Raw genomic sequence first — 15,133 nt, 5'->3', positions numbered from 1 at the left:
ATTTGCTGAAAGCATCATATATGCTTATTATATGTGTCTTTTACTGAAGGGCTTCAGTCTTCAGTACTGGTTTGGGGTTTTTTTTGCCCCCCACCCCCCCTTTTTTTTTTTATAAATTTAAAATTAGTCAGCGTCTTATATATAGTACTTCCCAATGGCAGAATATCAGCAATGTCTGCTTATGAAGTAGTTTCCCTAAATTCTCACATACCACCTTCAAGGCAGCACTGGCCTTGTGCAAAGATAAAAAAGCAGTCGGACATTGTGGGCAACAAAATGCCGGGTAAGCAACAGATTCATGCAAACCCTTCAACTCACGGCACAGCGCCGCTGCTTCACTAAGCAGCAGCGCTCTCTTCCAACTGTGAGGTCAAGATCGCACCTAGAAATGCCTTTCCAAAAACACAAAATCCAAGCAGCAAAGCCCTACGAAACATCGTGCATGTGCACACGCGCGTGCACACTCGTTTGGAGACCTCTGAAATAAATGGCTGCTCAGGAAGGTGAACTCCTTGAGGGGGGGTGTATGGTACGTTGGCCCCAGGGGCCTGTCCCAGCATATTTTAAGCTCCTTGCACCACTGTAGTGGTGCCCATTGCCCCACACCGCTCACACCGGTGAGCTCTCCTCCCTCACCCATCCCTGGCCTTGTAGCACTTGCTGTTCAGAAGCGACAGGTCCCAAGTTCACAGCAGAGCTCCTCACCGGTGAGCTCTGGCACTGACCCAGGCTGCTGAAGAGTTCCCACTTTGCCCACCGGCCTGGCCTCAGCTTTAGCTCCCTTCCCCATTCACACACCCACCTAGATGTACTTGTTTTATATATTCGATCAGAGCAACTTTGTTGTCGTTCCAGAACTCTTCCAGCTGGTCTGCTGGAGGATATTTACAGCATGACAGCTCCAGTGTAATTTCAAAACATTGTCCCCAGACATAGTTGTAATCTTGCATTCCACCTTAAAAGGGAAATAAAACAAAGAGTGTTCAGCTGCAAAGAAGCACCAAGTTCAAGCTAGAAGAAAACCAGGAGAGTTAAAATGTTGGTACTTGCATTATACCTGTAAGAAAAGTAATCAGATAAATTATTCCTCAATGCCACACTTGTATTTACTGCCTCACGTGGAAAACCAACTTAATTACTCTAGTTACATGTAGAGTGTTGTTTTCTAAAGCGCAGTGGTGTTTTGGGAATGATTATTATGGCCAAGGAAGGGTGGGTCTTGGACTTATATTCAAAGGCAAATAAATAGAGTTTGCCACTGCCAAAGTCATCCTAAGAGCCTTTTAAGGCTTTGAATTCAGAAAGCAACACACAGTGCCACAGTACACCAGACCCATATTCTATTTGGCTACACATAAACAGTAATGGAAACATTTATTTCAGTAATCAAACATTTAAAAAAAAAAAAAAAAAGGATGATATATGAACAGAAGATTGGTTTTCTTTCTGAAAGGACAAGACCTTGCTGCCACACCAGTGCATGTGTGTAATTTACACAGCGATGCCGGCCTTAAGAAAGGACACAGAAGCAGCCAGACAGCAGAAACAGCCTCATTCACTTGGGTGATTCTATGATTCTTGTGTTCCTTGATTCTATGATTGACTTGTGTAACTGCTGACTGGGAGAGCTGGCAAACACCCAGCTCCTGCTTAGAGAATCCACGTGAATGAATGCGTTGACTTACTCCCCTCATCAACCCTCTACTCTGGGCAAAATCACAGCCCTTTCATCGTCAAAGATGGCAGCAGAAAGTCAGAACACCATACCTGAAGCAGCTGAAAAAAAAAAAAAAACAAAACAAAAAACCCCAAAACCACTGACATTCTCACCTTCCAGCTGGTACCAAGAATACCCGTTGGTAATGCCTTCTGGAAAGGTGGGTCTGTTGTCACACCCAGTCCCTTTGTACATGCTGGCATGGTTGAAAGAGTAAGTTTTTGCCAGATGAATGAAGACATCATCATCTGGAGACCTGCTATAGCCGTTCAAAGAGCCGGTGACTGCAGAATAAAGATAACCATTGTGTAACTCTCATTACTGGTAAAACATACAGTGCTGGCTTACATACAGGATAAACACCTCCCAAATAGGTGTATCAGGCAGTGAATTTTGATGGGGTTTATCACAGTCTGCCCATCCTCCCAGCTCAAAAGCTAGAAAAACTTTGCAGAAATCCTTATAAATTTTGCTTTGGTACAGCTAATGTTCCTAAATCAAATCAGCTGCGGAGAAGAGAGTTTGTTACTAGCTTACCTGAGTTACCGTTATCAAAGGTGTAACTGGCAACCAGGGCACCCCCATGCAAGTTGGCTGAAAGGACAAACGTTTCATTTTTTATCCAGTTCATTACTGCTTGAGTCTCTGGCTGAATGCTAGCGTTGTTATTTTCAAAGGCATCAGGAAAATTTCTGTTCAGATCTTCTCCATTCTTATTGTACCTTAGAAAGAGAGAAGGCATTCCCATTACTGTTTTGCCGATAGACACTTCCACGTCGCCATCCTCCCAGTACTTAAGATCTGTGGCATGCCAGTGTCTTCAGGGAATAGGCAAGATGACCACTGCAAATCTTCTCAAGCATTAAGAGGACGGACTTTAGTTTGCTTTCTGGCAGCACTGGAATTTTTGTAGGACACAAGAAAACAATTCTTCTATTGCATTTCAGGTGGAAAGAGTGAATAATATTTAACATGCATATAGCAGGCACACACCTACACATACATGAATTAGAAAAACCTAAGCCAGAAAAGGAGGATGTTGTCCTTCTATATGTGTTTTTCACAGTTGTATAGAAGACCAAGGTAACCACTGGATGTCTGTGTCCCTGGTACTGCTGTCACTCTGGACACAGACCAAAAAAAAAAATTGATTCAAACACGGGATGTATTCTCTTCTCCCTGTACCTGAAGGTCCACCTTGTGCAAATGCTTTCTTCCTTTTTCACTCAGACAGGTCAGTACAGAGAGTAGAGAGGATATTTAGCATCAGCTGTATTAATTTTTAAGCTCAGCTAAACTCTTTGTCTATTTGACAGTGAGGAGATTAAAAATACTACCCTCCGTAAAAGTCCTATCTATTTGCTGAGGAATAAACCAGTCACCTAGAGAACTAAACTACCTAAACTACTTTTTCACTTGCTTCTGAGGTTGCCGTGGCCAGTGATCTAAGAGGACTTCTAGCTCACGAGTTTACTTTTTCTGCACATTACAACTTTGTCCCTTTGGCATTGCTTCCCATTCTCTCACTCTCTCCTCTTCTTCCCTCTTCTAGCTTGTTAAAACTTTTCCTTCCCTTTTTGATCTCTGCAATAGTTACATTAAAGAATGCAAAAGTAGCACAGGATGCAATGCTAGGTTACATTTTTCTTCTGCGTTTTTTTCCTAGCACTACTATTAGCACAGCACCTATTATAGCTAGCTCTGCTTGTGTAACTCCTCCCTCTTACTATAACTGCATTCAACATGATCTTTAAACACTTTTCTAAGGAGCTCATTCAACAAGCTTAGACACACCTTTTTCCTCATTAAGAAGGGTTACAGAATTCTCCAATTTAAATAGATCCCTGTGGGTGGAGTTTTCCTTCTTTTTTTGTAGCACCCTAAAGGTCTAAGTAGGTAATTGTGCTTCTATTCGCAATCCGGGTCTCCTGCCTAAAAGGTTAGGTCATTACACCAGTCTGACCAATTTTCTCTAGCCGCACCACATATAAACACCGGTCTGACTTAGTCTTCCAAAAACTCTATGCTGTAACAGTGTGTCTTCAGAACAGCACGGGCCAAAATTAGCCCTAACACATCCTCTAGGCTACCCACTCCACCAAGTATGATTCAGTCTCTTGGCTATCTCCGATTATTACTCCCCACCCATTTCCTCTACCTACTCCCACCCTCCTCAGCCACCCTTACCTTCCTCGGCTGTAATAGCAATCAGGCACTCTTGTAGCTTCAAATCCATCAGGATTCATTGTTGGCATGATATGAATCCGGGTATTATTGAGTAACCGGGTAATAACTGGGTCACGTCCATAGCTGGTCACCAGGAAGTCTATCAAATGGAGCAGCATTTCTCTCCCAACAGTCTGTATAAAGAAGCATAGAATTTATTTTAAGTCTGCTATGGAAGAAGAAAAAAAAAAAAAAAAGAAACACCACCTTGCACTTAACAGGTTTTTATTACTGGATTACACAGACATACAACACATACAAGAACATTCTGGAACATTCTGGTCAACACTGTGCTGGTTTTTTGCTCTCCCCTAAATATATTTAAAGGAATTTAACAGATGAAAGGAATCACTGGAGGGTTTTCACAAGGGTTTTAAACCCAGATCAACCAGAGCTTTTTCTGTCATGAGAAACTGACTGCGTCAGCTGCACTGCTTAAATCCTGCATGGATAAGGCATAGCCTTATCAAAACCTAAAACTGCACAGGCTGCCTGTTAGAGATCATGTGGGCTTGGGAACGCAGCACATCCCAGTTGCACTGCGGAGTCAGCTCTGCGCTGGTGCCCGAGGGACCCTGAGCCCTGCACATAAGCGTCAGTGCTGTGCATCACCACTTGGCAGTGATGGTTCAGAAGAAAGGAAGGAGACACCTTCCATGTTTTCCAAGGTGCTACAGAGCAGGATTTTTTCTTGTTGATCCCCTATTATGGAAAGTCAACTTCAATACAAGATCAAGATAGGGCCTACAGACACTTCTGTTATATTCTCCATTACATTGCTTTATTTTAATGCCAGGCATTGGGGAAACCAAACAGGCCTATATAAACCCTTAGAAAAAGAGGTGGAAGGACATTTGGATGCAGACTTTGGATCAAGGAAAGGCAGTGGCAGAGAAAAAGGTAAATACATATTTTTGTTCATCTAAGTTTGTATAGGTTGTGAAAGCTGGCAGAACATCTCCCTTTAGTCTACTCTATCAGATTTCAGGCAAAATAGTGGCAAGTTCCAGCTCCGGTGAGGTAAGAACAATCCTACTCTACCCCAGAAATCAACAGCACAGAGTTCACTGGACCATACTTTCCAGGAGCCCTTTCTACAGCATTGTGACCCATGCCTCAAAGGTGCTGCAGGGTTCCTAAGCCCTGGCTGGGATGGGAACAAATCAAGACTTGCAACTAGATGTGCTCTGGAGATAATTTAGCTCTACTTTATCTCCAAGAACAAAGGCTGGTAAATCACTGCAGGCTCCAGTTCAGAGCTACGGTGTCTCAGTATCTTTTAGAATGAGTCTTGCATCACTAATTTTTTTTTTTTTTTTTTTTTTCCTAAAATGAGAAACATGGAGTGGCGTTACTGGCTGAACCTGGTGTCACAGATAAACATAATCCTGCTTTCAGTTTGGTAAAAGGTAGGTGAAATCAGGCAGGGGAAAAGGATTATTTCTCCACAGCTATTTGCTGCACTAAGATCTTGTTAGATTTTTCATATCAGTGCATTTTAAGTGGCAAATTCTGCTCTGGGTGTTGAGGTAAACGGAAACACAGACACGGTCCAGCAGGAGCTCTGCATGCAGGAGCCGGGTTGGTACACGGTGGGGCAAGGAGCGCTGGGAGTAACTGCTGTTCAGATTGGGAGCAAACCATATCTTGCCAGTTAGCCAGCAATTGCTGTTTATCACAGCAGAAACAAACAAACAGCGTAGTGCCACACATGACTCCGCTACATTGCGGATCACACCATTTTAAGTGTCATACTTGAAGGCAGCCATGGTCTCTGAGTTGGTACTTGAGCAATTCTGCCATGCTGTTTGTACAAGGAAAAAGAAGGATCTCTTCCGACCCTGCCCCCCAGCAGATTTGTTCCCAGGTTTTCTAACCCTTGCCTATCAGCTCCTGATGATCTCCTGCAAGCCACCATCTAGTAATCCGCTAGGGGAAGCTGCATTACACAAATGCATTTATTGTCTGAATAACTAAGTCGTTCTTTTTCTAGATGCTACAGCAAATGGGCTTTGACAAGGGGGGAAAAGGTACCTAATTTCCTCCATCACCAGTAGCTTTCAAAACAGCGCCTGAGTACATGAAAGCAGACTGCTCTGCAGGCTTGATTAATTTAGTCCATGAAATTTAAGACGGGATGCAACAGGACCTGTCTTGTATAGGCAGCTCAGTTCCAGCTCTGGGTGATAGACATCTTGGGAAGAATACAGAGCAGAGCTGGAGGGGAACAAAGGAGGAGAGATAAATCAGCCAGATCACGGCCTTAGGCATGAGAGATAAAGCTAGTAGACTCAGAAGCAACAAGAACAGCCCTACCACAGATATAGCTAAACTACAGACAAGACTGGACTGCTCTCCGGAGGAACTGGGAAAGTGCCTCTGCTTCTATGGTACTTCTCTTCAGTGCCTGACAAAAAGACATCCAGAAAAGAAAGGGTAAAGAAGCAGGAACAGGATGGGGAAAAAAATATAAAGAAAAGCAACAAGAGAAGGCAGTGGAAAAGGACAATGTTTATAAAGAATGGAAGATTAATAGTTTTTCATAGATGACATTCTTTGCACTTAAGAGTTAAATGCAGACTTACTTACATATACAGTATTTTAAAAAACTAACCCAATTTTTATAGGATTCCTCGTACAGCTATTGGTGTACCCAAGTACTTAGTACATTAAACAATTCAGCTAATTCCTATCACAGAGAGTTGGTACTCTGATCATTCCCCGGTGGGGAAAGAGTGTATTTATTACCACTCTGTTTTGGTGGAGTGACAGAGGGGTGGTTTTATTTTGGTCCAGAGTACTCTGCATTTCTTGAGAAAGCACATCTGGAGGTGACTGAGGGGAGGAAAAGTGAAAGTTTTCATTTCTGGGCATGTATAGCTCAAGTTTTGATCAAGCCCTTGGAAGGCATCTCCTGCCCAGCCAAGCTTTACCCTGTTCCCAGAGAGGTCAGCATTGTTTGCTGTAGCTCTGATGAAGGGCAACACAAAACAAAGGAAAACCCTTTCTCCCACCTTTAGGGATACAGTTAGACATTAAGTTTCTCTGTGCACTTTAAGCTACCAGTTTCCTTGTGTGCCCTAAAGGGAGAGAGTCAGCAGGAAAAGCTTCCAGTGATCCTCAGGGGAAGTCCTGGATGAAGAAGCATGCATGTGTCAGGGCATGGATCAACACTGTAGAAAAGGGTATGATTGCTGTTTCTGCAGACGAACCCCTTAAACTTGCTGACTATCGCTTCTGGCACGGCTGGGTCAGCACCTTGGGTCAGCTACCAAAGGGCTTACTCAAGAAGCCCTAGTGGCAGCCAGTTACAAAATTAAGGTTAGCTCCAATTGCACCTGCACTGTAACACTTTACTGCAGCACCCCTGTTTTTAAAACACTTTTGTTACCACATGATAGAGACCTAATACCAGGGGACTATGGGTGGATAGACTCTGCCCATTTTTATGATTAAGATTATTTCCTTAAACGTGGCCTGGTTTCTAAGTCGAACTATGTTGAAAGAAAGATCCAAACCATCAGGTAGGACCTGTTTCAGAGCAACACGGTCTTGCCAGTCTCCTTGCTTCAGTCCTGACTGCTCTACAGACCCAGCGCAGCATACCAGGCACAACCCCGCCTAAGGAAGCAGAGGTAGAGCAGAGAAAATGACAGTCCACCCCGGCTTACCACGTAAATGCCATGCTTACAAGATGTTCTTTTTTAACACTTGTACAGCACTAATCATTATGCACAGCTGTGACACACCCCACTGTGTTTGTCCTCCTTTACTAGAATACACCGGCATTAAAACAACCGTACAAATACACTTTGGCACATATCCATTTATTTCTACAGCAGCAATCGCTATGGAAATACGAGAACTACCACATGGATGACAGGGAAGTGCAGTTCCTTGGTTTATCACTGAAGGAAATGGCAACGTAAAGCCTGCTTTTGAACTAGTAACTGGCATAAGATGTTACCACCTGGAAAAATTCCACAGGCTTCAGGCTTTTCAGTGCAGGCTTAATTTGGCTGAGAAATGGATCACTTCTTTTCCCACTCAGAAGAGTGGGAGTAAAGATAAGGAAAAAGGTAATTGGGATGAGGCAGCAGCCCTACCTGTGTTGAAAGAGATCTCAGCTGCATCCAGATTTTTTAAAGTCTGAGATTAGCAAATAGATGTGGTTGCTTTGAATTTTGAAATCTCTAGTGCCTCTGACCTTCTTTACATCACATCACCTGATACTGAAGCCAGGTGGAAAACAGATCACTATACATGAAATAATTTTTTTTTTTCCCATTCTCTTTTCTGGATTAGATATTTGTTTCCCCGCCACATCTCTTCCATGCTGTATTGCACAGTACAAAGGAAATAAGAAAGTTCCTTATAGCGGATTCTGTAGTATGTGGACACAACTATTTTTGTCCAACCAGGTGATAAAAAAATGCCTTTTTTTAATAGTGATATTTTGATAGTGTAAATGCAGTTTCCATTCATTTTTTGGAAATGAGAGTGAGAAATTCTATACAAGACTCATTAATTTGTTGTTTGGGTTTTTTAAGCCCCAGTTATATTGATCACAAATAAACCTGCCCCAGATCTCAGTCACACAAGCCCTAATAAGTCACCATATCTCAGGAAACCCTTCTGTGGATATGACTATGTCTATAATGACATGTAAAATAGGGTCCAGTTGCTTTAACTTAAATAACAAGATAAGCCAGCAAGATAAACATATCCTTTCACGTAGGCTAGCTCAGGTCTATCAGTACAGGCTCCTCTTCATGTTACAAGAGGCAAAATACTATTATACTAAGAAAAGAAAGTGATCAGAAGTGGGTGATTTAGGAGAAAAGGGTTGGTATTAGCATTACCATCCTGGAAAAGAGTTTATCTTGTGATGGCCCAGTTACACTATAGCTGCAGAAAGTTAAGGAACTTAATATATTAAAGGGAACAAGCAGAAATGCACAAGCAGTTTACACTTTGTTCAGACATGTTTTTCCTTAAAGAGTTTTCCTGCTGTGATATACGTGGTTTAGGAACAGCCTTCTAATTAGGCCCTATGGTTCAGTTGTGTAGATTGGACTCAAGTCACTTGTACAGCTGGCCAAAACGTGTTATTTCTGCTCCATTTATGAATTAGGAGTGTTTGGGGGTTTGGTTCTGGTCAGTGTTAAGCAGAATGCGTTCTTCCCCCCAGAGAGGAACATGCGAGTGTACATACTGAGGAAGAGAAGATCTTTCAAGTAAGAATACAAGCCTGGCACAGGAGAGGCTGCTGCCTGATTCAGAACGAGAGTTGCCCCAGAACAGCAGGCAACCTCTCCCTCATCTTCCTCAGTGTAGACTTTGTTAACATTTCAGAGGCTTATGCGTTTTGTGCAGTCTATTAGTGCCATTTTTATTAAGACAACTCATTTTTTTAACTTTTTGTTAAACAAAAAGCGCTGCTAAAAATGGTGTCCAACTTCATACAAGCACACAAAGAATGGGAGGAGTCTTCTGTTGCACCTCTGGGAATCTGGGGTAAAAGTTCACTCTATCTGGCAACGGTGATCACAAAATAAGATCATTTAAACCTTGGCTGATTATGCCTTATAGTACTAAGAAAAATTAAAATATATATACATTTATAATTCTGAAAAAATAGTCTTTCCCTAGTATTGTGTACTCACATTATTTTATTAGAACTTCCCTGTTAGGCAGCTCTCCAAATGACCTAGGTTTTCTTCCAGCAGCACATGTGAACAGCCTGCACACATGCAATTCAGGCTCCCCCCCAACTTTTAGGTTCTAGGAGCAGCCAGCCAACTCAATCAAAATAGAAAACTGTCATTTGTGTGATCATGACAGGTTAGAAGGGCAGGCAGCATCACCAAAGAACGCTTGAGAACTTTTCTTACTTTGTACCATTTACGGAAAGCATCACTGAAGCACAAAAGACCTAACTAAAAAATCAATGAAGCCATAATCCTGCAATTTTAAGTTATTAAAGACTGTGGAACACAAGTTGAAGTTTGTCATACAGTTAGTGCAAAATTTATCTGCGTAATATACTACAGGGGTAGCCGAATCTTTCCCCAGTGACTAGTTCAGCAGAATCTTAGATTATGGGAAAAAATACTCGAGTTCTCCAATGCTTCTCTATATGAGGAATTCATTTCCTGCCATCTGAAATAGATTTATGGTCAGATAGGAAAAACACCACCAATTGTGTGTTATATCCACGCACAAAAAAAAACCCTCATAAGGCTAAGATCATCATGAGGGCCTGAAAAGGAGGAATAGCTCTATTTCCAAAATCTTCCCTATGTACATTCTTGGTCTAATGAACAAGCTAGAATGGAGCATGGCACTTAGTACTATATATATATATACACACACACACACACACACTATGGTATCTAGGCAGCTCAAGGATCAACCCTGCTCAAACTCAGACACAGTACCAGATACTTTAGAAAAAAAAAAAAGTATCGCCTCATTTCCTCACAAAGTCAAAATAAAAATTTAGATCCTAGGCAGTGAACCATGTTGCCGAATCTCCAGCAATTCCTGACCCTGTAGATATGCAAACAGTGAGTGTCTCCACAGTGAAAGCTCCTTGTGCACATCCAGCTGGGCAGTGACAGTGTCAGGAGTGCTTCATTGCAGAGGTTTCAATAGGAAGAGCGGCCTTCTGCAGTCCAGCAATATTGGATTTGAAAACCAGGCCGCTCTGGATGAGATCATATCCTGCCCTCCATCCCCTTCCCACCAAAGCTGGGTCACCTGTAGCTATAGGTTTGCAATTTCCTTTCAGCAGCCTGCAGAAACTGTTATATGGAGCCTCAGTTCCTGGGCACCCTGGACTACCCTGCTGACACACACCAGGTTTTAGGAGTTGCGAACCTTGTCTTGGGCATCCAGTAACACTTGTACCCGTTTGAAACCCTGAATCAGCTTCCTCCCACACAGAGTTAAATTCCAGAGCAGTCAGACTCCCAGCAGCACTTTGAGTACAGCCACTGTCAAACAAGGTGAAACTAGTCTAACTTAGGTAAAATTCTTGGCACATAATGTCACAAGTGCCTGTAGGCGTGCAAGTGCTCACACACAGTATTGGTAATAGGAATAGCTTGTGATATGTTACGCTGTACACAGGATACGCTTCCTACTATATCTATTTTTCTTAATTTTGGGAATTCACAGTCTAGCATATATATATATAAATTTTGACAATTATGTTCAATTTTTTTATCCTTCACATTAAAGACTGCATAGAAATATATTGTGTAGTTTAAACTTATCCTGAATGTTATTAAGACAAGCAGGTAAAGCTAAAGAACAAGGGAAACAGAAAGCAAGAAAGGATTATACAGAAGAGTGAAGCTTTGAGTCTTTCTGTTCCAGATTCATGTACTACACCAGGAAGGCTCATAATCACCATTTTCTCCTTTATTGTTAATAAGTGGGCATTCTTTCCAGAGCAAGTTAATCCTGAAATTGCTTTTTGTTTTGTATTCACTGTGTTATCTCAGGTGAATCTAGGTATTCCTAGCTTAAGGTTCCCAAGACAAATTTTCTAGTCCTAAAATAAATCACTTGGTGCTTCACAGCAATTATTATTCAATCTTAGGATGTATTTGAAGAGTTCAATCAGTCATACTTCATGCCTAGGCAATAATAATGTACAAGCAAATTGTTGGATCTGACTCACTGCCAGGAAAGTTAAAGCCTCTGGGTTTATTCATGTGGAGAAGACAAAGCTCTCTACTTAAAAGAGGTCTTAGGTGTAGGATTGCAGGATTCTTCACCGTGATATAAGGTCTCCTAAAGCACTTCCACCAAAACAAGGGAACTTTATTCTTGAAATTCCTTAGGAAATACACACATACAAGGTCCTCTTTGAGGTATGACGTACCTCAATAATAAGTAGCACATGCCTGAGAGAAGTTCACTCTAAGCCTCTGGTAAGTGTGTTTGGTGTAAGTGACATTGCAAAAGTTGACACGTACCTCATCCCCATGCATATTAGCAACATACTTGAACTCTGGAATGCCAATCTTATGATGGGTTGGAAACCTTCCCAGAACAAGAACCCACAGGTTTCTACCTTTAAGAGGGGAAGGGGAAAAGACATTTTTTTAAACAAGTGTAAAATCATACAAACTTTAGAGAAAAACAAATAAAAAGAGTTGGTCATTAAGACCACCGTACAAATTCTCATATTTCATTGCTGCCCAGTCAGTCCTATATATAGCATATCAAAGTAGACTGTGGGTTTTTTTTATTCTATGCATATTTGCTAAATTAGTTCTAGGAAGAAGTATTTTTCCCTTCTGATCAGAAGTGTGTAACGAATCCTGCAATTTCAAAGGCATTTAACCAGTGCTGGAAAAATAATTTGTGTCTTTTTTTTAATAAATATTTTTCAAATCAAGTTTAGCAAGCAAGATCTCGTCAAGCCAAGTCACCAAGCAACTAAAGGGGATTTAAAATAAAAGACTTTCTTCTCAAAAATATTATATTAAGAATTTTCTGAAGTACAAACAGAAATTTTCATTATCACAGAGAAAGAGCATTACTTTTTGCATTAAAGACAACACAGCAAAGCTAAGCACATTAATGACTTACTGCTCAGAAAACAGAAAATACCAGTCAGAGCTTTATCAGAGACATATTCCAAAAAATCAGCAGGGAAAGAATTAATAGCTACAGAAAGAGTATTAGTTAGGAAAAGCTGCACAGGAAGCTGAACTTTAAGTACATTTTGGAAGTCCTCATTTCGGGGGGGGGGGGGGAGGATGGGGGACGTTTTTGGTTATTGTTTTTAGTGATATTGTGGCATTTCAGAGTTCATCCGCAGAACTACACTTCCCACTAGTCTGCTCAGTGAGGTGGAAAGCTCAGTAGATGGCAGCAATGAAACCGGACCAGCTCCTTGATAACAGCTGTCACAGCCTATAGATTGCTAATGCCAAGACCTTGCATGCATGCTGCCTGTCCCCAGCTCTCACACAGGGCTTGTTGGGACCCGTGGGCTGTCTCAGAGAAGTCCAGCCATCATCGTTACTTACAGGAAAGAAGAATGTAAATGCTGCTATATGAAGTACTATAAAAAGCATTATTTCCTAAATTTTTGCGGATCGTCAAATCTGCGGCAAATAAACTCTGGAGCATAACAATTTCCCAGAGGTAGAAGCCATAACCTTCATGGTCATGTGAGTCAGCTGCAGCAAGCCAGTCACATAGCTAGAAAGAAAAACAAAAACGCTGTGGCAACTGCAGTACCTCCAGAAATGGGAGAGAAAAAAAAAATGAAGAGGACAGAAGAAACACTATAAGATGCACTGAAACAACTGCAAGACAGGTAAAACTAAACTCAGTGGTTGCCAGACTAAATTTTCACTTAACAGGCTGAATCAGAGTCTCAGGCCTAGGATCAAGAAGCAACAAGACAGCACTGAGAGCTGACAGATTCAACAAGGAGCAGTCTCAGGATCCCCTAGTTTTACACAGTCCCTCTAGAAGACATAGTATTCAACCCTTATATCCATTTGTTAAGCAAAAAGCTGTGAGATGCTGCTACTGACTCCTTCATTAAAGAACAATGTGGGCAAGCAATTCACACTTTTTAAAAATAAGTTCACAGTAAGTGCTTTTGTGAGGAAGATAGTTTTTTGGCTTTGTTGCATGCACAGCCACTGCTTCATTAAAAAAAAAAAAAGTTTGACTTCTGTAAGTCTAGACAAGTTAGAGAAACAAGAGATGCTAGCTTTTAAGCACATCCTTCTTCATAAAGGAAAGAAAAAGAGCCACCAGTGCCCACCACCCTAGCCCTTCTAACGTCCAAAACCTCAGCGGTCCCTTCTAACATCAACTATCCTGCAATTCTGCGAAAATAAAGGACAACTCTTGCTGCAATAGTAAATGATTGGAACTAAAAAAAACCCTAGTCATAAAAAGCCCATGCTACTTTTATTCATAACCAAGCATGGACAACAATCTCAGTTTCCATTTTTGCAATGTGTCATCCTATGCACAGTGTATCCAAGGGCAGCCTACAATGAAGTGCCAAGGAAGTCCGTCCAGAGTGCTCCTATGATTCTTTGTCCTTATGTCCTCTAAGCCATTCTGCCCAGCTCTCCTTTCCTGTACCAGAAGGAGATTTCAGACATCCCTCCTTGGTTCCCAACTCGTCAGTTGCGATACGGACCACTGCGCCGAGAGGAACATACCTGCTTACAATTGAGATTGCAGCCTTTCCACCACAGCGGTGTAGCTGTATGAGGGCTATTTCAAATCCAACTACCAGCAATGACAACATCCACATCCATTGCATACAGACCTTTTGAAGCATCTCATAAGCTGATGTAGAAGAATGCCATATTCTTTAGCCACTTCCCCATAGCAGCACTAGCACTGATTCAGTACTATATATACTAAAGCAACAGAAGTCCAAGTACAGCTAAAATGCTATAGTTATTTCTGTGATTTAAGACTTTTTACAAATAATATTGTATTGACTTCAAATTTAAAAAAAAAAAAAAAAAAAAAAAAAGAGAGATTTCCAGTGCCTTGTCATCAGCAGTGCTCATTCCTGCTGCTATCACTGTGAAATTGCACTCATGGGAAACACAAGGAAGAGCTAAGTATAGACTAGCATTAAGTACTGATTTAAATGGGTCTTTCCAGCAGTAGCGTTTACACTGTTTATAGTTTGCGTGAGGGCCATCTAAATGATAAACACTCCCATGAACTGAGACACCAATTATTTCCTGACATTTCCAGCTTGTGAGAAGTATTAAACCTACCATTAACAATTAAAATAAATTCCTGGGTCTGCTCAGCCTGCAGTACTGGATAGTGTACCTATGAGGGATGATGTAAGATTTCTTTCCATCCAGCAGTAAGTTACTGCATATGAAAAGATTCATCATATAGATAAAGTTCCCTTTAATCAGTAAAGCCTAGATAACTCTGTTTTTGTACCTGAAGTAAACAGCTAAGTTATCTCCCACGCTTTAAATCAACTGAACGTATATCAAAAAGACATTTCTCACTGCCAAACCAGAACTGAGTTCAACTAATTAGTGAACTATATTTAAAGTAATCAAGGTAAACACGTGTTTCTAACTGTGTGTCTCAGGACAAGTAACAAGACTTGTATTGGAACAGAGACAGATCACACAGCTTCTAGTGGAATGAGCATTTTTA

General features: G+C 41.4%; 1 protein-coding gene across 2 annotated transcripts in view; it reads right to left on the bottom strand.

Annotated features, from left to right (window-relative positions):
- Positions 1 to 15,133, bottom strand: part of CPM (carboxypeptidase M) — a 36,358-nt gene that overhangs the window by 3,527 nt on the left and 17,698 nt on the right. The window contains exons 3-7 of one of the 2 annotated variants that reach the window (XM_054197422.1): positions 11,932 to 12,029; positions 3,905 to 4,077; positions 2,255 to 2,439; positions 1,831 to 2,001; positions 803 to 955 (exon numbers count right to left, since the gene is read on the bottom strand). In XM_054197422.1, the coding sequence (XP_054053397.1) occupies positions 803 to 955; positions 1,831 to 2,001; positions 2,255 to 2,439; positions 3,905 to 4,077; positions 11,932 to 12,029 (780 nt within the window). The remainder of the gene's footprint in view (positions 1 to 802; positions 956 to 1,830; positions 2,002 to 2,254; positions 2,440 to 3,904; positions 4,078 to 11,931; positions 12,030 to 15,133) is intronic. The other variant, XM_054197429.1, reaches the window with a different exon arrangement.

This window comes from Rissa tridactyla, chromosome 1 (assembly GCF_028500815.1).
Source record: "Rissa tridactyla isolate bRisTri1 chromosome 1, bRisTri1.patW.cur.20221130, whole genome shotgun sequence".
Classification (NCBI taxonomy): domain Eukaryota; kingdom Metazoa; phylum Chordata; class Aves; order Charadriiformes; family Laridae; genus Rissa; species Rissa tridactyla.
Note: the sequence above shows the minus strand (reverse complement) of the source record. Positions and strands in the feature narration are given on the sequence as shown.